This window comes from Pholis gunnellus, assembly GCF_910591455.1.
Source record: "Pholis gunnellus genome assembly, chromosome: 20".
Classification (NCBI taxonomy): domain Eukaryota; kingdom Metazoa; phylum Chordata; class Actinopteri; order Perciformes; family Pholidae; genus Pholis; species Pholis gunnellus.
The window spans coordinates 14,675,938-14,701,493 of NC_136547.1; the positions used below are offsets into that span (position 1 = coordinate 14,675,938).

At 42.4% G+C, this 25,556-nt stretch overlaps 1 protein-coding gene across 1 annotated transcript; it reads right to left on the bottom strand.

Moving 5' to 3' along the window:
* Positions 1-1,776: 1,776 nt before the first annotated feature.
* Positions 1,777-23,989, bottom strand: pip4k2aa (phosphatidylinositol-5-phosphate 4-kinase, type II, alpha a). The gene is made up of 10 exons (XM_079181224.1): positions 23,269-23,989; positions 12,613-12,710; positions 12,402-12,498; positions 10,992-11,144; positions 10,390-10,536; positions 10,134-10,172; positions 2,768-2,881; positions 2,371-2,611; positions 2,016-2,119; positions 1,777-1,888 (listed from the first exon to the last, which is right to left on the bottom strand). The coding sequence occupies exons 1-10, from the start codon at positions 23,407-23,409 to the stop codon at positions 1,808-1,810; spliced, it is 1,215 nt and encodes a 404-aa protein (XP_079037350.1). The 5' UTR covers positions 23,410-23,989; the 3' UTR covers positions 1,777-1,807.
* Between the last annotated feature and the right edge of the window lie 1,567 nt (positions 23,990-25,556).

Genomic DNA, 25,556 nt, shown 5'->3' on the forward strand with positions numbered 1-25,556 from the left:
AATATACAAAAAAACTCAAACAGAAACAAAAACGATTATTAAACCGCCAAATTCAAACACAGATAAACCACCTTTAAAAATGTCAACAATAACAACACAAACAACGATGAATAACAGACTCACAGCTGAGGTTAGAGAAGAGAAAGATGCGGTTGGTGTTAATGTCTTAATGTGCATCTTTACATCTGCAGCTACTCTTTCCAATCTTCCCTTTCTTTTCCCCCCATTTACAAGTTTTGAACACTGACACACACATCGTTCGCCATCGTCGAGTGTGTGCTGGTACGATGCTGGAGGTAAACAGTCTTCTGCCTGCCCTGAACGCACACTCACACCGTTGCCTGGGCCAAAGCCCCGCCAATCAGACACCTTACAGCACTTCTGAAAAGGATTGGAAGGTTAGTTTACAAAAGCCCTGTAAATAGAACTCGTCCACTTTTCTGTCTAATATTGCAGTAAAGTCTTCCTTACCAATCCCGACAGTAAGTGTACCCATAGGTGAGAAAGGAGGAGACAGGATCTGAGATCAGGGCCCTAAAGATTCAATTCTTAAAGAGCAGAGTTCCTTTCCCTCTTTGTTGCAGCACAAGTAACAGAACAAGAGCTCCTAACCTCAAATAACAAATAAAAGTGCAACATTTTTGATTTGATAAGGTGCTGATGGCAACAGAAAGGTAAGGGCTGTTGATGGTTCAATCTGGAACACCCTACATGAAGATATAACAAAGAGTGACAGAATCTCATCACTACAGCCACACGAGTTCTGGGTCATTCCCTGCCACAGGAACAGAAACCAGGCCGACATAACAATGCCCAACGTATTCAGAGGGAACGCAAGTGAACAACATTTACTGTATGCTCAAATCCCTCTTTTACTCATTTCTAGGTACACATCCTTCCCTTATTCATTCTTAATCCTTGTGCATCACAACAAAGCGGAAGGGACAAAGCACCGACAACCACTGAGGTGCGACTCGTGCTGGAAACAAGCATCCTAATTTACTTTAACAAGTGAACTCATCTCGGCAAATGACAAGTGTTTGTTGTTGTGAGTGTGTGGCAAGAGGATAACCCAGAAGCACAATTCATTAACTGTACACGAAGGAAAGGGTGGGGGTGGCGTCTAAAAGGTTGGGTGATGCAGAAGGAACCCAAGTGGGAATATTTGTTTGGCCAAGTGCTTGTATAGCATTTGGGTGGGTGGGGGGGGGGTCTGGCTGTTGGCCTATTGGAAGACTGCTTCCCACTCCCTGAAATGAAGCAATTGCATTAGGCGAGGCTCAACATGAACTTCCTCATTACATCCCGCTTAAGCCTTCTCCTTGCAAGAGGAACCTCACCTTGTGCCGTAATCTGACCTCTACATCACAATAAAAAAAGAATGCAGGGTGCTGGATGTTGGATTAGATGCAATAAAAAGCCATATTCCCACATAAACAACCATACAGACAAAAACAAATCATATAAAAAAAAAAAAAAAAACGTAATGACTTGGATGCTTTCTTTCGACACCCTTATTCAAAGTAACACATTAGCAAAAGTCAACAGAGGAGAGGTTAAATGTAAACGAATGACGTTTCTGTTTTAGCTGCAGAGCATGGCACGCCATTGAAAGAGAGAGAGAGAGACAAACAGGGAGGGATGAGGAGAATGCATGAGGGAGAGTGATAAAAAGCCATCACAGCACCTTATTAATTCAGCCTCTTGATGGGTTTTTTTTCTCTCTCCGTCACCCCTCTGCCCCGACCCACTCCCCATTTGCCCTCCCTTTCCTATGTGCCTCGGTGCCCCCTGTCGCTCCTGGAGGCTATGACAGGATAGTGGCGATGAAATCGTAAAACCTCTTGGAGTACTGCTCTGGGTTCACCGTGGAGATCTCCGCTCCGGCCTGTGAAAAGGGACACAAAGACGACCGTCATTCACCAAAAAAGTATATTTGGCTTCTAACTCAAGTCGGTGTGATTCTTCTTTTTTTAACAGAAGCATTCGAATAGCTTTTGTGTGCAGCTACATACTCCATGTTTGACAGTCTTGGCGGCGTGAGCAGCTTTCTTCTTGGCATCGTAATGCTGCAGGATGTCTATGACAGCCATGAAGTAAACCTCCTTCTTGGGAGCACCTGTGGTTTAAAACAAATGCACCCTGGATGACAATCTATACATAAGCACAGTGTCATCAGGCAAAATCAGGTATTGTTAAATAAGACAAACAGCCGGATTGACAACTAGAATGAGAACTACAACACCCAGTAGGGGGAGCTCTCAGTACAGTCTATATTATTTAGTTGTAAAGTACAACCCTCACATTACACGGGTTGTATTTATCATTGTCTCAAAAAGCCTGAAAAACACATCGCGTCTGGCTACTCACTATCATTGCTTTTGATGGCGTAGACATCAATGGCGGGATCAAACTCTCCAGGTGACAGAGGCTTGGTGCTGTCCAAGGTGTTGCTGGGACTGTCGGGCGGTGTTCCGATGCCTCCTCCGTCGCTCTCGCCCTCCTCCTCGGGCTCGTTGTCCTCGCTCTCCACATCTTCCTGCTCGGCTCTTTCCACATCGTGGATCCCAACCAGCAGACTGTAGTCCATGAGCTTCAGCTGGGCAAGGAACTAAGGACAGTGGGAGAAGGTAGGACAGTACAAGCAAGTGAGGAGACAGGTGTGTTTATGTAGGAGGGAGATGAAGGAGAAAATGTATTTATACAGACAGAAAGGAGTGATACTGAAGGGGGGTGGACTTGTTCTGGAATTTGCTATGACACATACCTCTACGTCTTTCCTAAGCTTCTCCAGGAACATTTTCTTGTTTTCCCCGTCGATGCAGATCTTCTGCCCGTCATTGATGAAGTCATTGTCCTTGTAGGTGGGCAGCTCCTTTGCCTGCCCATTAGTATTGGAGATTAGTGGCCAAATAAACAACAGCCAAAACATATAAAACTTAAGACGGTTCAAACCTGAGAAGCATGGCACTGTAGGCAGTAGACCTGGGCAAAAGAATCTGACAGACTTCTGGTGAGCAAATCAAGTTTTCTTTGAGATCAGACCAGTTCATTTAATAACACAAAGTCAAATCCCTAAATATGATTGATTATTGTTTGAGATATTTGACATAAAAGGTCAAAAATTGAATAGAAAGAAAATATTTACTAAAACCAATAACACCAGAATCAGTGTTCTTCATCCTTTTCCCCCAGAATACTTGAAAAACATCAACAATTTAATATACTGTATATGATTACACAAGATTAAAAGATAGCATATAGCCGTCTTGTTCAACTACAACAATTAAGGGGTATTTCGAAATGCCCGACGACAAAGATTAATACTAATCTTAGAAATGAGTCATGTCAACAGCGTGTTTGACTACATCTGCTTGACAAGAAAGTCGTGCATGTTGAAATGCCCCTTTGTCATAAATGAGGCTTTGAGTCTGTGGTTTGTTAGATAAGCCCGTCTGATTCAGCCAACCACAACACACATTACTGTCGAAGGAGTTGTCTGACAAGGTACAGGCAGGTACAGGTCAGTCCAAACCGAGGCTAACTGTGCAAAGTCGTACATGCAGCATGCTCACAGCAGGGCACAGATCCATCTGATGCACCATTTGCATATTTTCCATATTGTCCACAGTGAAACATATTCACTTCTCAGTGCCATGAAACACGCGGCATTCAGCATTTTTGTGGCGAATTGCACAGAAGTTTGGTTTTTAGCTTTTTAAATGCATCTGGTAGATCCACACTCTGTGTCATGAAAAAAGGACGTCCACTCAAAGACATGGAACGTCCTTGTTGGCACTGGGCTGGTCTCCAAAAAGCTTCCCGTTCTTATCGGTTTGATAACAGAGTACATCCCTTTTTATAACTCTGTTAACCCAGCGCATACGGTATCTTTGTGACGGATTCCCACTATTCAGCCTACAAACAGAATGAAGGAGTTTCCTATTTAAGTGTCTGTCCACTGGGATTAATTGACTTCGTGACCAGGCTGCTGCAGAGCTGCCAGCAAGCCTGTAGGGGGTGCTATGTGAGGAGGGACGGGGCCTTGTTCTGAGTCACTTAGGAAAAAGAGAGCAGGACATGAGGTAACAAGGCAGCAGCAGCAGCAGTTTAGTTACTACAGTGTTTCTATAGCAGCAGGAGAAGAGCAGCAACACAACAGCACTCTGTAGCACTAGAATGAGTTTGGACGGCACACATTGACACACAAACACACATACATACAGATTACACCGTTACACGGATGAAGACAGGATTACATCTCACAAAATAGGACATTTGCACACACATATATATATATATCTATATATATACATACATACACACACAGACATAGACCTCCAATTTGCAAGAAATATAGGATGTACAACTTGCTCGACTGACTATAAACGCAACATAAAAAGTAAATGAGGACGCAACATAAGGCTGACTGCAAAGGGTGAACATCGCCTGAAAGCATTTCGCAGGCCTGTCACCTAAACAGACACCTCGACTCTTACATTCACCCGTCTTTTGTACGCCGTCGTTTTCAACTGCCCTGTATTTCTATGCCGAACACTCTCAGGCTTTCTAACCGGTTCATTGAGCCTCATGCTTCCTCCCAGTCATGCGCAGGGTTCTGTCAGTGGGCTCGTTACTGATTTTCTCGAGTACATTGAAATGTGTCTGACTCTTGATCGGTGCACTGCATTGAGGCAAGTAGAAGAAACAGAAAGATATATTAGAGGCAGGAAGAAAGGGTGGGTTGTTGATGAGGCTTGTAAAGCTGTGTGACAGGTGAATCTTTTCACAGGAAAAAAAAAGAAAAAACGGTTTCATTTCTTTTCTGTCTCCCGACAGCTGGCTGGAAAATGGATCTTGGCCTTTGGCAACTCGATGTCTTGCCGTGTCAGAGGAGCAAAGCTGTGCCTTTCGGTAGTCTTTGTGGTATGCTAACACTGGGCTGCTCCTAGACCTTTGGATGCACTTATATTCCCACTGACGTAGATTAACATTCACCGATATGCAGTTTGTAAATCACGCGCTCTGACTTTAAAAGAATGTGTCTGTTTATCATCAACAGTCACTTTCTTTATTCATGTGGAATCGTCATTCAATACTTCGATCAGCTTCCAGCAAATCAGCAGGTTCATATCAACCACATGCAAGCCAAGGCAACGTCAAGCATTTCATGTGTTGACTAGCATCGGTATATGTGAACACAGTAGAAGCTGTGAATGTCATTTATGCACAGTCAACTGTTTGGGTGAGGAGGAGAGCTCTTGAAAACAAATACTGTAGTTTGCATCTAGTTCATTTCATAATTTGATGTCAAATGTCCTGAAACTATTTCTGCATTTATACTAAAAGCTAAATATACAAAACCATACTGTCTGTCATATACTTGACTTTTTAAAAAGGAAACAACAGGGAATGTCCCCCAAAAACTAGAAACAAACTGAGAATTGAGACCCATGTAATTGCCATACTTACTCAAGGATGCCTAAAAAAAAAAACAGGACTCATTTCTCAGACTAGCCCCACGGCACCATCTCAACTACTGCCTAATACATTATATTTAGCAAAGCAAAGGGTTTTGGCAGCAGTGGGATGTAAGACATAGAGAAAGGACACGGTATCTTCTGCCATCTTGATTTGAACTCTTCAGAAACTGAAAAGATGCACTCTGTTCTATATACTGCTGTGGTTAGTGTACACAGGTCAGTTAATGTGGTCTGCTCATCAATTGTACTGCAGAAAATTGTAGCATTTTGTTTTAAACTTAGAATAAAAATTGCAACGAAGCAAGAGAATTCTCCAGGAATGCAAGTATACGTTCCCTTTCCATCTCTGGTTCCTGATTTTTATTTTGTTTCCATATTGTTTTTGACAAAGCGGTGTGTCCCTCCCATTCATGCCGCCACCTTACTCCTCCACTTCTTGCTCTCCAGTGTTTCACATACATGTTGTTGCCGTTGAGTGAATGGTGGGAACAAAAGCAAACTGTCTGGCAACTAAAACATAACTTGCTGACAAGTTGAGCAAAAGGTGACTTTAAATGGACAAAAAGTGTGTAAAATATGGCCTTTAAATAACAGCGTATCAGACTGGATTAGACGAGGAAACGAAAATGCTTGACCGTAAAAAAAATATAAATAATAATAATAAAAAAAGATTGGTTTAATAGATCATGCCTGGTATATGAGCCCTGGTTCGCTTACATCTCTTACGTGTTTCATGGCGCAGTAAAAGCGCGTGGCAATCCGCAGTGTTTGCAGCCTTTGCTGAACGTTACCAGATTTGGGCCGCAGGGGCACATCCTCTGGTTGGGGCGGCTGCTAGAAAAGGGGGAGCGAAGGAGGGACGGTAGGGGTGGAGGAGAGGAGAGAAGAAAGGAGAGAGGAAGGAAGTTGGAAGTAAAGGCAAAGTGTTTAAAATGTAACAGAACACAATTGTTTTTTCAAATTGGTAGAGGGTTGGAAAGGGCAAGAACGCGAAAGATCCGTCTATAAACTTTTTGCAGTTACACTAGTGAGTTTAATTAGTCAATAGGATTTTATTTCTATTCAATGTATGTCTGCCTACACTGGTATTATGACTGTTTCCTGGCATAAATGCAAGGTAGAGGAAGGAAGCAGCGCTACTCTAAGGAGGCTAGGAGCTGGAACTGCGAAGAGCAAGCAAGCAACCGCAAACTCATTTGCATTCTATTAACCTGTGTTTTGCCATCAATTCAGGTGTGGTACTATTTCTAAAAGCTTATTACAATTACTAGACAAAGGGCTACTAATAAAATATCAAAACAGTTCACACTCAGTCATACAGACACATTAAAGCCATGTTCCCCCACAAGAGATACCAGCCGGCGCTGGCGTGAGGAGAGAGACGAGTGTAGCCGATAGCTACTGAGCCGAGGCCGAGTAGAGACGGGTGGGATTCCACAAACCAAGGACCAGCGGCTGTTTAATAACTTACAAACAAAACCTCTACATTTTCCAGGTAACATAACAAATGTTCGCAAGAAGGCCTAAATTTACTAAATTGTGGGTCAGTGTCCTAAACGGGTCATAGACTGATTTTTTTGGTGGATAACCACAAAAAAAGTAATGTGGAATAAAGCAAGCAGTGCGATTTGATGGGCCTAAATGAGAACATATTTACCCAGATCGGACTCTAGTTAAGATTAATTAAGAGTAAAAAAACAATTAACGCATCAACCCACTGCTTGGTAAAAGGCTGTACTTAAAATGTGTTAGAAAGCCAATTGCTGCTGTTTGACAGCCAAAACCCTCAGACAGAAGCTACCAAGAACTGCTGAATGGAATTGTATGGAAAGAAAAATATATATTAAAAAAAAAAAACATGTCCACAATGTGCAACAGAATGGAGCTGGTGTTCATACACATCGGAATGTGTTCGAAATAATGTAACTTTAAAAAAGATGCAGAAAGAAACATCATAAACCATGCAGACGCATGCATGAAAGGGAGACGGTCATGCAGTCAGGAGAGAACCCGGCCATGCTTGTTGTTTGAGTGTGTGTGAAGGTTTTCTTTCTTTGTTTTTTTGTCACACAGACAGACAGACAGACACGCACACACACACCCCCACACACACCCTCGGAACAAAACTCATGATTATTCTTTCGTTTGGCATGATTCACCCTCTTCTTCATTTGTCAGGCCAACTGCACTGTGTGAGTGTAGTGTCATTAGTGTAGTGTTCACGTACTTAACTAACAGACTTAACTACAGAAGATCTACTCGAAGGAAAGAAAAAAAAACATTTACTCATAGCCGCTGGGCACTTGTAGTAGGTAAGTGCAGGTGTGGGTGGGTAGGCATATCTGCAAGTGCGTGTTTGTACAAAGATGTTTCATGTGATGAAACCAGTCTTTCTCCAGATCCTTGTCTTTGATGTCTGAGCCTTAGTTGTGACACAGAGACCTGTTGTAAGTTGGGAGAGAACACGTGTGTGCAGATTCAAAAGTATGTGTGAGATCATGTACTGTATTTTGCATTCTGCATGCGAGCTGAAATAGTGAAAGGCTTCACTTTACTCGTAATTACTGTATAATGCTTACTGTATGAGCTGCCTTTCACTGAAAAGGTAAAATAAGCACAGAATTCCGCACAGACTTACAGCAACCACTTGTAATCATTTGTGAGTTTAGAGTCAGTGTGTTGGAAAATAGCATCTTCGTTCATGTTAGCTTGACAAACATGTATCCTGTTCCTCCTGTTTTGCTAGACTGTAAATGGTGTTTCACACACACAGCTGAGCCGCAGCCAAAAAGAGGTCACACAGGAGCCTTGCGTGTGTGTGTGTGTAATCCTCAGCTGCTTTGTTTTTCCATTCATACGTTTTAAACCCAATGCTGTTTTGTTTCTTCTTCCGTTTACAGAAGGATATATTTAGTTCAGGGATTCCCTGAAGTCTTCCATGCCTCACTGCATGGTGCCCCACGATTAAGCCCCCGTGAAACCTGTTGGAAAGTTCAAACCTCTCTGGGTCAAAACTGTGACGCTTTCATATAAAAACCTTTTTCATGGTCAGACAAACCTTTGCAGGGCAACGATTGGAAACATGCAATGAAAACCAAAACACTTTGGACAACCACCCCCCCTCCAATGCCGCTGAGCCGTCCGGTCAAACGAACAGTGGTCCAAAGTCAAAGTGTTCAAGGACGCTGTCAGCCACTTCCATCCTTCGGAAGGTCAAGACGTTTATCCAAACAAAATACATTGTTTACATCTGCTGAAACATCCTTTCTAATTGTTAGCTAACACAATCCTCAGTGGAAGAACGATGAACCATCAAGTTCTTCACAATTCATTTTGAGGTGACTGTCCAAGCAGCCAAGAGCAAAAACAAAAGATAGCCAGGCTCCCACAAACACCAACATTTTTATCACTATCAGTCACACAAAAGCTCATATATACTGCTAACACACACACACACACACACACACACACGTACGCACGCGCAAGCACACACACAGCCCAGTCAATATACACAGCTGTATAGAAAACACACCATGAAAAGGCATTTGACTGAATAAAACTCTTAACCCAACACATACCCAGACACACAACCCTCAATCTTTCACACACGAACAGCAGGCAGGGGAACTGATGGAACAGCAGAAGCGAGGTTATAGAGGATGAAGCAAATTAAAGAGACATAAAAAGCGTGCAGGGGCTAGAAAGGGAATGGGGTGATGAAGTAGGTGCTAACTGAAGGAGATGGACATGTGCTACTGTCATCCCCACCCAAAGGGAAACACAATTAAGACACCAAAGTTGTGTTAGTTTGGCCATTTGGGTGACGACAGTGAGCCTGGAATTGTTTGAAGCTGTGTAGGTTATTCAAACCACTGGAAACAGTTTGTTCTCTCTCATTCTCTGATTGTCCACATGGCTTTTAATGGACATCAAGTTCAAACACATTATTAAACCGAGTCATTTTCATTACATGACATCAGTGTAAAAGTAAATTGAAAGGTAGAAAATTCATGTTTTGTATGCATTTGTAAAAAAAAAAAAAAAAAAAAACTTTCAGAACACTTTTTATCTGCTTTTGTTACTAAAACTAAATGAGAATCGAGACGGCAAAGTACTATGAAAGTGTCCATTTGTTTAATCCACACCGACTTCAACCTCCACTGTCATCAGAACCAGCTGGTCTTTCAGCAATGCACCTCCTGATGTGCTGAAAGGACAGCAGTCTGCTCAGTGGAAGTAAACTACGTGAAAAGTAATACAAGGAGAAAATGCACATTGTTCGTTAACGGATTCACTTGTTCTATTTTCTCCACAAAATATAGAGAGTGGGTGATCGCTTTACTAAGTTCACAAAAAAAGAAAAGAAAATAAGACTCGGTGGTTTGCATATAGACTTGTGGAAATGTGGTGTCGGTGTGGAGACACTTGTAGCACAGATGACGGCCGCATTAAAAATGTGTTTCTTTTTTTTTTTTCATGTTTATAACTGTTGCGCTAGTTTGATGCATTTGTTTAATTTTCTTTTAAATGGTAGCACTCTGAGTTTATATTATCATTATTATTGTGTCTTTAAAGCACACAGTAAAGGTCCAGAGGTTGAAAGTTACGTGGAATGTATAACGGTGGAACCCGCCTGACAGGTGACTGTACCTTCTCCTTGTCGCTGGCCTCTCTTGCCACCGTGGAACCCTAGAAACAAAAGAAAGGAAATTAAGACAAGAACTACACGATAAACATTCTTTTAATTCTTGCACCAAAGGCTCAGATGATTGAAAAAAATGAGTGCAAAAAAGGGAACTGGTACAGTGCAACTATAAATTACACAACTCCGTGTAATATTCATATTCTATCTGATCACTTTGTATTTCATTGCTTCCTTTATTCTTGATCCGTTTTCCCCTCCTACCTTGAGATCGTATTTTTTGTAGACGGAAAGGCGGTGAGAGAAGACATTGCGAGTGACAATCATGTAGGTCTCATCTCCATCCACGGTGAGCCGGTAAATCCCCAGAAACTGAGGCAGCAGTGTGTTGCCATGGCACTCCACGATGAACTAGGAAAAGAGAAGGAGGAATATGAATGTTTAAAGCATATGTAGCATTTGTATGCTTACTGCCTTTAGAGGGGAGACAGTGAGAAAGAAAGGTTTGTTAGTGATACCTTTAGTATCACTCTGTGATCAACTGTAAGGTGATAGATAGACAAGAGTGCTCTAACAACAGCTGGATTAGGAAATGATGAATGAATTTGTACCCTCACACTTAGAGTTATTGACCAAACCAAAATCAATATTTTAGAGCACAAGCTGTAAAAGCATCTTTCACTCCATTGCGCACAGAACGAACAGCTGGCAGACCGTGAAGATATTCGCTGAGTTTGACAAAAAAGTGTCTTATTATAATTGAAAAAACATAAAATGACGGCTAATAAGATACGACAGACTTTTTGCAACACTGTCAGTCAAAATGACGGGCAACGAGAAAGTCTCACTCAACCACTGGTTCTCACCTGATGATATTTCTTTAAAATGTTGTGCATCTCTGCCACATCCTCGCTGCTGATGGTCTTGATGACGTAGCGTTTGTCATAAGAGGTATGGAAGCGGGCCCCGCTCCGTCCCTGGGCCTCACTGTTCAAAGGAGCACTGCGTGTCAGAGAGTTCTGAAAACACAGAAAACATTTTGCATTTCAAATGCTTTTTCAACTACGAGTACACGTTTTCTTAGTTGGTTCAACGGTTGAAACAGTCTGGTGTACTTGAATGCATCCCACAATACTGCATGTCCTGCCTCTACGCTCTTGTAGTCCGACCACCTTCCACCCTCCAGTCTAAACATGTGGGGTTCTGACTCCTATGCCTGCTCCCTGTCCAAACCTACACACAGACACAAACAGCTGCTGCCCAGACTTTGGAGCTGAAAAGTAACATGATCCAACACCCCTGGCTGCACGGCTCATTCTCCAAGAATTCCTAATGTCCTCTGCCCTCGGTGCACTCTCCCCTCTTCAAGCCATCGCATCTTTGGCTTGTGCGTAGGACCTAAAACAACAGTTTGACAGCGTTTCTTTGATGCGTTGTATCTGTAGGATCATAAAACCATGGAACCTTAAGAGGTCCACTTACAGTCCAGGTCCTGGTGCAACCTTGAGGTGGTTTGTGTCCCAGGCTGAAATGTTTAAGAGGCCCTTCGCCTGAGGCTGGCATAGATAAAAAAAAAAAAAGCTTTCAAAGGAATATCCTAATGTTTGTTTTAGTTTGTAATTTTCTCCACCAGAGATTTATCATGATGTGGGGAAAAAGGTTAATCTGTTTGCACTTCAGTTACCCTCCCAAAACTTAATTTAATACTGCTAGCATTGCTTATTAAAACTAATGGTTACTGTGCATGTCATCAAAAGAGCCTGCAGCTGGTGGTCCCCCCTTGGTTGTAATGAAGAATTTCACCAATGGAATTAGAAATAACACCACCGGGCCTTTAGAAAAATATAAACCAATAAACCTTTTTGAGCACAATATGACTAGTGCCTCATGTAGAAAAGTAGTTGAGAATGTCACAACATTTCTTTGCACTGGCCAGTGTCTTAACAGCCCCAACTGCCCACTCACTGCAGCCAGCCGAACCCTAATGTAAACATGTGAGAAGGACAGCTGCACTGAGCTGGGACGCAACGACCTCCAAATACTGCCAACTCATTGCCTGCACTGGGAGTGGGGATTTACTAGGGAAGAGTGGAAAAAAAAAAAAGAAGGAAATCAAGGCTGAAACAAAAGAGGGAAAGGAAAAAGTGCAATCATTTACAGAAGAAGACTGTGATCAGATTAGTTTCGAAATAGTGTTTCAGTGGTCCAATAGGACCAGAGGGTTACATTTATTAGATACACGCGGTTCAGATACGTTTCAGGATAACGTTTCTTACCAAGAAGTCCTGATCATCGATGCCAAACCTCTCTCTGAGGTTTCGAAACACCAGAGGGCAGTACTCCTTGAACTTGAAATGGCTGGGCATGTTCTCCCTGTGGGTATAAAAAAACACAGTGACAGAGTTTACGAGATGCTCTAGGTTCTAAATTCACAGATTTATGAAAATAAAATACTATAATTGTATAATATACTTAAAAAGACCTTACTTGTTGAATAGGTGATTGTCCACTTTGATCTTAGAATAGGCCTTGAAGTCGTCTGGCATGAGCATGATGGGAATCTGAACGTGGCTTAACTCATTTATCTGGGCAGGGGAAAGAAACAACATAGAAAAGAAAGGGAGGTCAGTGAAGTATCGAGCAATAAAAAGCAGTCGAAAACATGTCCGTAAAATCACAGGTTACATAAGTCATGCTAGAAGTTAGGAAGTTAAGCCTTGGGATACCCAGAGTGTACTGTTCAGCTCTCTTTCATGTGCTAGCTGTGCGCTTCCTTTTCACGATGCAATATTATCACACCTAATCAGCAGCATCTTTTAACAGACTGGTGTAAAGATAAGCAGTGGCATACACATGACCGGATTTAAAAGACATTCAGGGCAACACAAGGATTTGGTTTTTGCATTGGCAGCACAAAACCTACTCGCATGATTAATGTCACTTTTCTTTGTTAATCATCTCAGATAAAGAGTGAAGTGTGGTGTGTTGCGGAATTACAAAAGCGACCATAACGGGCACAAGGATGAACCGAGAAGTTTTTCCCCCAATCAAAGTAGCCTGAAAGTTATTTATTAGGGCTAATTTAGAGATGTGGTCTGGGTCATAAATGAATACCGTTTTTTTTGGCACAAAACACTTGTGATGTTACCATTGAGTAGTTTAAAGATTAGATTTTCAGGATGATGTATCCTACAGGGTTGATGGACGAGTGGAACTGCTGTGTTTTCAACGTACACATGAATGAGGCAAGACGAGGACTTAACAGTTCAGAGAGATTTGTTCGAGTGAAAGGATGCTTGTGTGTCACTCCTGCAAGACAGATAAGATCTGTGTAGTCTGTGAAGTCGTGCAATTTTCTAATCTTCTAGTTTGAGTGCGTTCACCATTCAAGAGCGTATTTGCTTTCTACTTGCACTCATATTTGAAAATACATAAACTAGACGTTGTGTACTACCAGGTGAGTTAGACTGTTAACTAGAGATGCACCACATTTTCTTGGCCAGTTCTGATATCCAATATTTGAAAAGTCTAACCTGCCAATTCACAATTTCTTTCTAACAGCTATAATTGACAAAAAGGCTCCATAATGCCGGTGAACGTTAACGTTCGCTGTACAGCTCTGTGCTGCTGGCAGACGAGCCGGTCACTGCGATTACTCTGAGCAGCAGCATGGGAATGAATTACCATATAATAAGTGTCTGATTAAGTTGGTTGTTCCGAATGTTTTTAAGATGAACAAACTGTGAGCTTTAAGTCTTCTTCACTCAGCGACACGTGTGTGCGGCTGTGAAGTTACTATCATGCAGTAAATATAAGACTGACCCGCCGGTAACCAGGTCACGGCCGAATCAGCTGAAAACGTGCGTCTCGACTGTTCACACTTGATTATCCGAGTTCCATGTTTCTCATGATTGCCATCCAACAAAATGCAAATTACAAAACACTTCAATAAACCTCGCACACTGCATAAACAACGGGGCTTCTAACACATACGGCACATTGCAGGGGTTACAATTTGGAACTGGTCATGCATCACATTGTTGCAATACGCAGACCTGACATTTGTTATGACTCAGGCACAGCTTGATACAAATATGATGATGGTGTGTGTGTGTGTGTCTGCGCACCCTTGTGTATTCGTTGTTGGCTGCAGACAGGAGTGTTGGCAAGTTTCTTGAATCTATTAATACCCTTTCATTCTACCAAGCACACTTGTGATGTAGGTGTACTGAATACACTTAAACGCTCAAACCTTGGTGGCAATAACTGCCTGGCACACTCCGTCAGGCTTTCTGCCAGTGAATTGCAAGCCCGGCGTAACGTTACAGAGTGTCCTGTCGTGAGAGAGAGCGTTTGTGCAACGATGAATATATAGTCAGCAGTAATACTATTTCGCTATTACAATATTTGCTGTTAACCAAGTCAGCAAACAGGCACAATTTGAGCACAGAAGCGTTTCAAGAACAAGCCTGTTTACCTTGATGTTGTCTTATTAATAGGTAAGAGTTAAAATTCTAACTAAATATCCCTGACCCTGCACTTTAAATATCCTCGAGGATCATTGTAAGCTTTAAGCAAATGTGTGTGCACGGTTAACAGAAGATAACCTAAGAGCAGGAGAGAATTTTTCGGTAGGAAAGGAGAAAAAAAAAAAGCGTGATTAAAAAGATATGCAAAGGAGGGCATTAGAGAGACGGAGCAAGCAGAGGATCCAAGTGCCATATCCAGAAATATTTCAGTGCCCTGGTGCGACAGGCACCAACGTCACAGTGATGCTATACCACAGATGCATCCTGGGTACTCAGCGGGGAGATGTCGCCTAATCAACAAAGCTGTGTTTCACACAAAGGCAGAGACAGTGCCTGATCTTACAAAGCACACATGCACGCAAGCGAAGACACTAGTGTACAAACATGCATAAACACAAAAATCAGGTAGAAATAAATTCGACAAAAACGATGCATAAATAAAAAATACTCTTATCATCTGCTCGGCTCTGGTCATAATGTCTCTCTTGAGCTAAGTGTGGCTCTCGCGTGTTGTTTAATCAGATGCCTCCAGCGTATCTGCCCATCTTCCTGCAGCTCGCAAACTTGCAGACAATTTTCACACCACCACTTCCTGTTTGTCTCCATGGTGATGAAGACTGGTTTTCCGGCCCAGAGTGAACCAAGCGTGTGCTGTTGCTCCATCGGACGGGAAGTTGGTGAGTAGAGTGTGCTCTGTCAGCAGCATGGCGTTGCCTTATCTCTCTGAACAATGAGATAGATGACTCACTCTCGCAAATGACAGCCTGACGATAGTGTTGAGTGGGTGACATTGCAACAAGTTTGAATTTTTTTAAATCTTGACATTTCTTAGGTGCAATATATAGAAGGGTAAGGAAAATATGGAGAGAAATCTCTCCCAAAGGAAAGAAACAAGACTAAGCATCAGGTATGTCAACAGGATGGAGGGAGAAAGCGCTAAAACTGACCGTCATCTATTCTAAATTCTGACAACTCAGTTAGTGACCTACAAGCTACAACCAGAATGTGTCATAGAAGAGATTTTAGGGCTGTCAAGAATACCAGTTTTTGGAATCCGGAGACCAAGAGAGCCGGTTTTACTCCGTGTGAGAACGATGCATGATGCCGCTGTCGGCACGTAGCGTGTCCTCTCCTCATTCCTCTGAGTGAGCGAGTGTAGACATTCCTCAAAAACACGTTTGCAGGCATTCTCCCCCTAAATGGTGGCTATTGGAGGCTGCTGTCTCCGTGCATTATGCGATACATCAGTGCCTGGCTACCGCTCAGCCCATTTCGGCCCAAGTCCTGTGTGGGTTGTGCCGACAAGCAAATGGCCACGTTTGATTGGCTCATCTCCACGACATGACAAGTGAAGGACTGAGGCAGACATTTCTCCGTTCTAGGCTGAGATGGACGGCTTAGTGCTGCAACATAGATCTTTACCTTGAATTAAAGGTAGTCATTTTTAAGGACTCTACAGTATTGTGGGTTGTATTTATATTTGTTATTGAATAAGAAGCATTTTCCAAAAGGTTTGGTTTGATTTCTGCATGCTTCTTCTCCCGATGCGTTCATGGTTCCCCTGCTTCAGTGTCACCAATACATGAGTGGTCCTCTGGGTGGGTGTCACCCCAATACAATCTTCAGTCAAGCTACTTTTTAAATGTATACAACTCTTACAATTTTGCTTGCAAGATGGCAGGAGTCAGGGAAATAAACAAACCCGGACCAATGCTAATATTAAGAATAACATCATTGGTTTAAGTGAAGACCGACAACAGCCAATTTGGGAGATTTATCGCCTCAGAAAAGGAGCTGACTTTGTAGGACATACCAGTCATACCAGTATAGATAAACAGGAGAGTTGGGAGAGAGAGAGAACAGCATCATTATAAGATACATTTTCCATCAGAGCCCAAATGTGTGTCAAGCTGTCAATAATGAGACATGTGCTCGGAAGAACCGACTCCTTGAAAGCGTGTAGTGTTAGCGTGCACTTCCTCTATGCTAATTCACGAGACATTAAATTCTAAGTGGCTGTAATTAAAGTGTAATCAAGACTGACTGATCATGTAATTAACCAATATGTAGAGGTGTAAATATAGTAAACGGGAACATGAATTTTCACACTGGTAAAAGCTGCACTCAAATCACTAGTGCAGAGCAGTATTTAGTGAGTATTTAGAGTATAAAGCGACAGCTTACAAAACCATCAGCATACACTTCAGAATGTTTTCTCAACACACACACACACACACACACACACGTCTTTTTTAGGAAATGGCTCTAACACACAAACATTGAGCCTTAGTCAGCTGGTACACTCGCTGACCACAACATGACAGATGATATTCATACACAGTATGGATACACAAGCTAAATGGAGATTTGCCATTTAACAATCAGATAGTGAGCATCAAAGGTCACAAAGAGCTGTAGTAGATTGCATTGAGTTGAGTGTGGCCTTAACCTTTCACTGACCACTTTACAAGGCTATTACATCATCTCCTGACCTGTTAACAATCCCAGAACTATTCATAGTATGTAGTAGCAATTTTAACATAAACAAGAATACATATTACCCAAGGAACCAAACCAAGGTTAGGTTGAAAGGCCTAAACACAGTACAACAATGGTATCACAGATTCATTGAACCGTAAAAAGGAATTATCGCAGAACTAGAGTTAGGGTAGGTAGATAAAAAAAAGTTGAGTGGGAAATTTACAACTATCCGTGTTTAATTGATCAATAAATCTAAATCGGTGTCTAGTTAATCTTGGAACTGTTGTAGCAGTACTTCCTTACAGGAGTACTTCTTCCGCTTTAAACCACATGCAATGCTCAGTCCCTCACAATGTAACAAAAATAATGTGACCATGACAGGCTGTATGTGACCTAATTCTGTGGAGCAGCTTTAAGTTCTCGGTCAGGGCTACCCCCTTACTCCCATTCCTCCCTCTGCTCACAACCACAGCATGGAGAGGTCAGCCATAATGAGGACACATTGATGCTAAAAGTAGAGCAGTGGTAAGGTAAAAGGACTGCTGCGTGTGTGTGTGTGTGTGTGTGTGTGTGTGTGTGTGTGTGTGTGTGTGTGTGTGTGTGTGTGTGTGAGAGAGAGAGAGACAGAGACACACAGAAATAAACGGGGCAAATGCAACCAACTACCTGAGTAAGACATCTGCAGTGCAATTAAAGGCTTATGGTAGTCATGCCTTGTATTGTGAGACGTGCATTCACATCAGACACTAACAGCTGGTTCAGGTCTAGTTCAGCTGCTGTTCGTCACCAAATCACACACACTGAATTGCTGAAGTGTGCGTTTCTGAGTCGTAGACTACCGTAGAATATGCCAGGTACACCAAGCCTATTCAAAGTATAATTCAGACAAATATTATTCAGTGTTAGCATCTCCTTCAGGGCTAGGTTCTTACAACAGTCAAACTCCTCCTATCTATGTCGAAACACTAAATGACGAATGACTACGGTCGAAATAGGTCACACAGAAATTAAAAGTTGTCATCAAGGTACATGCAGACAAGTCAACAAGTCTGTTATGACAACAGCGCTGTGCAAGTCCAGCTATTAAAGGATATAGTGATTTAGACTGACTGAGCAACAAACAGGTATTATGGTATATGGCCTGTGCTGTTGAGGGAATGAAGCTGCTCAGCAACATGTCACATTGCATTTAGGCAGGTGTGCCACAGGCCCATGGCACAGTGACTCTGTGGCAAAGGACACACACACACACACACACACACTAGTAATGTAGGCACTTGCATACATGTTTGCATGCATGCATGCAAGAGCAGATCAAATATATTTTAAGGTGTTTTGAGACACGTTGGAATGAAACCACAGGATGCTTCTATGAGTTCCTCTAGCTGTCATTGCCTCAGGGTGCAAAGGATGTGAGGCTCCAGCTTTTCTGTTTTCCTCACCATAATCATCACACATATTAGCTGTGGGTCATTCCTGCAGATATTTATAGAATCTTGCTTTTATGCAATCCACAGAACCAGGCACAGCTACTCTGAGTCAGACAGAGAGGCAGGACACGGCAGAGAAAGGGAAGAGAGAAGGAGACAGGGAATGAAAAGTGAGCCAGATAGACAGGGTGACACAAAAAGGGGCTACGACGAGAATAGTGAATGAAGCTGCAGGTTGGGGAGGGTTTAATGGAGGTGCAGCAAGTAAAGAGTGGCGCATAGAAACACTAAAAGTAAAAACCTGAGGAAGGCCCAAAGGAAGGAAATTTAGAATTTAATTATTTAAGATATTGCCTATACGATACAAAGTCCTCTTGGAAATATCAACAGACAAAAGTCTGAAGGTTATACTAATTAAAAGGCCTTAAGTGGCACTGTACTTCATAACAATAAAAGAGACTTTTACCGTCTCTCGTGATAAGAAAAACACGCAATTCTTTGTGTACCGTTGCCATTGTGAGCGTTGTAGAAGGGTAACTTCCGTATGAACTAAACCAACTTAAGTCATGGACACACCGAGGTGAGGTTTTGCAGTAACTACTAAAACGAGCAGTGGAGTAGAGATGTTACAAAGCATAGAGAGACAGAATAAAAAGACGTAGTGATTCATCCACACACTCTTGACACACTGCAGGAAACCACATTGCTCCCGTTAAATAAGTGATAACTTTCTTCAGCTTATTTTCTGTTATCAGTGTAGCATTAAAGCATTAACAGCTGGCTAATTAGTTAGCTTGCTAATCCCGCCATGCTTTAATGCTACACTGGTTACAGAAAGTGAGCAGACCAGTGGGCCGGTGGCCAGCAGGCCGCTCTCTTCCTGGCGAGCTGCGACAAAACTTTACGGCCCCTTTGACGCGCGTCGTCTTCATAACAACTGACAACAATCGGCATTTTGTTTTTTACGTCAAATGACCACGGAAAACAGTTCAATGTTTCTATGGACAAGACAATGCAGCTTTCCAGCCAGTGACAAATCTAGTCCAAAAACAACAGTGTTACATTATGATGTCCACACACCTGGGACTGACAAGACAAGCAAGGACTAAATTCCTTTTACAGATTCACAAATTACAGAAAGGTGACGTGGCGAGCAATCCTATGGGATATATTTGTGCTTAGTGTCTATTTTGTTCATGTCAGCACATATTCAGCATAAGAGAGAGAGAGAGAGAGAGAGAGAGAGAGAGAGAATGGTTATTCTGCTAGTTTCACAAGCATACAATAAAAGGGGAAAGGCTCATTTACACAAAACACTTTGAGGCAGCCAAATCATAATGTGTGAAGAATAGATCACAGAGAGACAAGACCTATTCTACATTTGTAATATCATGCAGACCAGGAGATGCTGTTGTAATGAGTTTGAGATTGATTTTGGAGACTCTGGTTTGTTTAAGCTTTTGCACCCACTAAGCTTCAGTTGTTACAACTTAGATTTCCATTGAAATCCTTTTCTGTAAAACCATGAGCTGTGTAACCTATTTAGGCTCTGAGGGATGCAAGTATTAGGATTAAAGTAAAATTGCCTACCTGTCAACAATGGTTCTTTTCAGCTGCCACACACCTTTTGCCACACAAAGCCATTTCAAAAACACACACCCCTAGTTTTCCTCGGCTGTTACACAAGAATCCTTCTGAGAATGTACAGCGGATGTCCTGGGCCACATAAACGTCTCATACATGTTCATCCATCTTGGCGCTATTGGACTCATTCTACAGAACATGTTTGCTTCATTAGACCAATAGAGGGGCAGTACTATCCACGGCTCTTCTGTATTGTTTTTCCCTCTTAGCAGGTTCAGATGTTTAACCATTGAGCTCCCAGAGTACCAACACTGTAAGAAATCTGGTTTTCAGGAGGCACCAGAGTGGATGCTTTTGACTGACAGGCCACAGTGGATTTGGAGGGGGTGGGGGTTACATTTTCCAGAACATGTGCATGTGTTTGCATGTTGTCTCTGCAGGCTGGTTGCATTCTCAGGCCTCCCCTATTATTCATTCCCTTTCAGTGTCCTATCATTTGCAAGTTTAGTTTACTTTGCACACCCCATAGTGTAAAGTTACATTACATGAACACTTACAAACTGCAGCGTTTACACTCCGTGCCAGTAACTCAGTGGCTCAATCTGGTGACCTGGCATGGAATTCCATTTTTATGTTGCCAGTGGTATGAGAAACATAGTGCATTATCAAGTGGTGAGAAAAACAGCAGGGGAGGTAGCTTAAGGCATAAGAAGGAAATGTGCTGGCGGCAGTCCTGCTCTGTTATGCAATCCAGGGGAACAGTTTGAACATGTAGATTCTACAAACTTGTAAAAGGTTTTTCTGGTTGAAAGTCAGTGACCCGTTAGTCCACACACACTGCGTGGATTAATCACTCTACTGGACATGCATGGCGAAACACATCGATGATTTAAATGATGCCAATCCGTAACTTTGAATTAAGATTTGAATGTTTTAATAATCTTTTTGTGTGCTTTCTTGCATGACAGTCTGGATGATATCATATCTGACAACGCATCAATGTGGTCACACCTGTCTGTTCAATGCGACTTTTGTCATCCGATCATGCCAGGACACATTAATTGTTAAGTCTGTACGCTCCAATGTCGGATCTTGCTCGCATTGAGTTCCAATCTCAGTGAGGTGTGGTCAGCATGAGGAAGAGTAAGCAGCAACATTACCGGGGGACTTTTATGAGGAATTTATAGGACATTAAATGCATTTGTCCTCCGTTTTACAGCCGCTTCTTTGACCAGGAAATATATCCAACCACTATCCGATCAGGTTGAATTGAAGTGTCAAGTGCGAACACAAGTGAGCTGTGATATGGCGCATCTGACCACAAAAGTTCCATAGTCAAGCCACGTAACCTCGGCCAATGTTCATCTCTCTCAAGCATTTCACGTGACATTCAAAAACAGAAGGATTAATCAGTAGTACTGCATAGCAGCATGTAGGTAAACCTCGAGTACCTTACTTAGATTGCAGTCTCAGGACTAACACCACAGCCAGGTGACTGTGATCTATCTACAGAAGCAATCCAAAAGCTTTGGATTTTTAGCTGTCTTGGCACAATGAACAACCACCAATCAAATCGCACCGTCTACGCAGCAGGAAATAACAAACGGAGCTCAAAAGAGGCCAGATCATCTGTGCACAAAGTGCTGGTGCATGAGCCAAAAACTGCAAAATCATTTACGAAGTCAAAGGGAACCGTCTCTAACATCATGTCGAACTGCATCAACAAAGAAACAGTGGTCACTGGTAACACATTGTGCATTTCAAGAAGAAAGGATACAGTATGAAGGTGAAATAGTACAAATTGGTATGCAACTTTGACACAACCCACTTTTGTGGTGATGTTCACCGTGGCCATTAGATTAGGTTTCACAAAGTGTTCTTTTTGCAATGTTAATCCCCTGTATTTACCTTTAGTCAGGCTCTTGTAAACAGATAGCCAAATAGTATTCCACTGACCCATTAACTGAATACAAAGTCTGTTAGGGAACTAGTGAGAATAGGTGTATTACTACTGAGATGGGGAATTATGAATTACTTTGCTAAAGCAGCAATTGCTGGCTGATACAGTCTGTTAACATCACGTGATGCAAAACCAACATAGGTACACATCCATAAAGAGCAAGACAGCAGAGCTGCACTTTGCATTAAAACATTTTATACACCATTACCTTTCCCATGGGAATAATGTCTTACTAACATATGAATAAACATTTATATACTAAATATAAAAATGACTGCTCATCTCTTTTTCTACATTTTGGAAAGCAGTTCTCCTCAAACTAAATCGCCAGATGAACCGTTCTGTAAACAGGCTGGCTTTACTGTAATACTCATGGTACGATTATTAGGAACAAGCCGAGTAAAGGATGAAGGAGAGGCTATATATTAATACGACTGCAAGAGCGAAGGACTTGAAAGAACCACTGATTATATACCTCTGCTGGCTGTCTCCATTCCCCTTGTGTAATATAATAATGTTTGTTAAACATTGGTAAAAAGGTTTAATATTTAGGATTTGGTGCCAGACATATTTGCATGTCCTCTGCTTTCTTGCCAAGCTTGCTCTCTCTCTCTGACATATGAGTATTGGCCCAGTACACATATTCAGCAAAGGAAGAGAAGGAGAGCAGAGATAAGCTGTCTTGCATGGGAAGATCTGCGCTTCCATGACACAGACCCCTAGCAGCTTATCCTACATGTGCACAACAGGAAGCCAAAGAAGAGTTCGACACACACACACACACACACACACACACACACACACACACACACACACACACACACACACACACACACACACACACACACACACACACACACACACACACACACACACACACACACACACACACACACACACACACACAGAATAGTAACGGTAGCTGTGCAAAACTTAATAGAGCAAACATAAATAACGATTTGCAGTACGAGTCCAGGAGACATATTTACATTGACAACAACGTAGCCGACCTCTGGACAGCTGTCATCGCGTATGTGTCAATCAACTGCAACAACACAAGGACTCGTAGTTGACAGCTAGTGAGGTTTAATGTGGCATATCAAAGGTCGAGGGAGACATAACTGTGGATCTTATAGGGACATAAGCTGGTCTGACTCACCGAATGGTTGACTCCCCACATAAGCACGCTGAGCAGAGGGTCGCTGGCACGGAAGAGCTTCACTTTCTGAGCGACGAAGTGTTTTTTCTTGGTCTTCGTTTTGCTCGCAATAGCTGCGGCAATGCTGCTCGCCGAAGCCATCTTTTTAAAAGCAAACTGGTTGGTTATTGCAGTCTGTGCGATAGTCTTGACTGTTGTTCACCCTGAAGCTGGCACAGTGGCCACTAGCTCACGACTCGGTAATACCAATACTATTCATTTAGCCAGCTCGCAAATCAAAGTGCCCCAATTCTTGTCTTCATCCAACGTCCCCGGACGGTTTGGCTGACGCTATGACTCTACCTCGACAAGGATTAATAGGAGAAAATACGACGTGTTTAAGCTAATACTGCTGCTCCGCTTCGCCGAGCACTCCGCCGCTTCCCTCAGCCCACATCATAAGTCGCCTCTCTTCCTTCCTTCACTAGTCTTGAGCTCTCCGCTGTGATGTGAGCTCTCACTGAGCTGGCGTTAGCGTAGCCGAATAGCGTGCTAGCTAGCAAACATCAACGATAAATTAAAGTAAAACTATGACACGTGTAAAACAGGAAGAATGCAACACGAATTATTATGCAGCCTCAAAACAAATAATTAAAATGACACATTCATGACGCTGAATGACTAACTAAACGTTCTTGACAACCAGCTAATATTAGTCCCTCCGACCTTCGTTAGCGAGTCGGCTACGTAACGTTAGCCGACTGAGAACCGGTCTCCGTTCACCAACGAGCTACCGTTAGCCTGCGAGCTAACGTTAGATAGCAGCACACGACTAGCAAAGCGGCTCAGCCCTCCTTTCCTACGCGCTATGTGATCAGTCCGTAGAGATGACAGGGGAGGATCCTGTCATGTTCTTGCCCCGCCTGAATCAAAACGCCGAGGAGCGGCTATCGAGACGTAAATCACCGGGTGATCAACTCCGCCTGCTGCATTGAGGCTCATGTGCGCTGCTGTCAAGTGACAGCTCGACGGGGGGGAGGTGACAGTGTCTGCTGCAACCCCCTCCCTCCACCAGGCCTATGACACTTTTTCTTTTTTTTTGCTTTTTAAGAGCACACAGCAGTCTTTTTTAATATCAGTATGAATTAGTATTTTGATTTCGTCATGAATGAATACAAAAAATCCTCTCCAAGTGTGAACATGTATATTCACTGTTCCCATTTCCAGATGGCCATATGACTGCGCGTGTTTGCAGCTCGTATAATAGAAATGCATTAGCAGGTAAGACCTGTGCATCATCCCCCCCATCCCCCATCCTTGGCTTGCTATCGTTTAGATTAATCTGAGCCTCATTTCAGGGACTGGCAGAAGGGTGACAACGTCCCACACCACCAGGTAATGTCTGTGGAGGTCATTTGGTTGTCTGGTGCATGCTGCGCTGTTCCCACTGGCATTGCTGTGTCAGTGATTCTCTCAGAGCAAGCAGCCTCAGTGCGATGATGCTGTAGAGATCTCATTTGTTTTATTCACTCTTCAAAGATATAGCACGTTTACCTAATACTGTTCCGATGCACAGGACAAGGCCGCCACCCTCTCAACATGGAGAAGGTCCTACATAGACTGTTTATGAGAAGGTTCTAACTATAGACTGTATATAAGATTGTTCTACATAGACTGTATATGAGAAGGTTCTAACTATAGACTGTATATAAGAGGGTTCTACTATAAGAAGGTTCTACATAGACTGTATATAAGAGGGTTCTACATAGACTGTATATGAGAAGGTTCTAAGTATGGACTGTATATAAGAGGGTTCTACTATAAGAAGGTTCTACATAGACTGTATATAAGAAGGCTCTAACTGTAAGAGGGTTCTACATAGACTGCATATAAGCAGGTTCTAACTATAGACTGTATATAAGAAGGTTCTACATAGACTGTATATGAGAAGGTTCTAACTATAGACTGTATATAAGAAGGTTCTACATAGACTGTATATAAGAAGGTTCTACATAGACTGTATATAAGAAGGTTCTAACTATAGACTGTATATAAGAAGGTTCTACATATAGACTGTATATGAGAAGGTTCTAACTATAGACTGTATATAAGAAGGTTATACATAGACTGTATATGAGAAGGTTCTAACTATAGACTGTATATAAGATGGTTATATAGACTGTATACAAGAAGGTTCTACATAGACTGTATACAAGAAGGTTCTGCTCACGTGGCATGGGTTGCCAAGCAACGCGGTGTCAACCTCCGTTTTCACAACACTACACTGGGTTTTTTCTGGACGGTTGTCA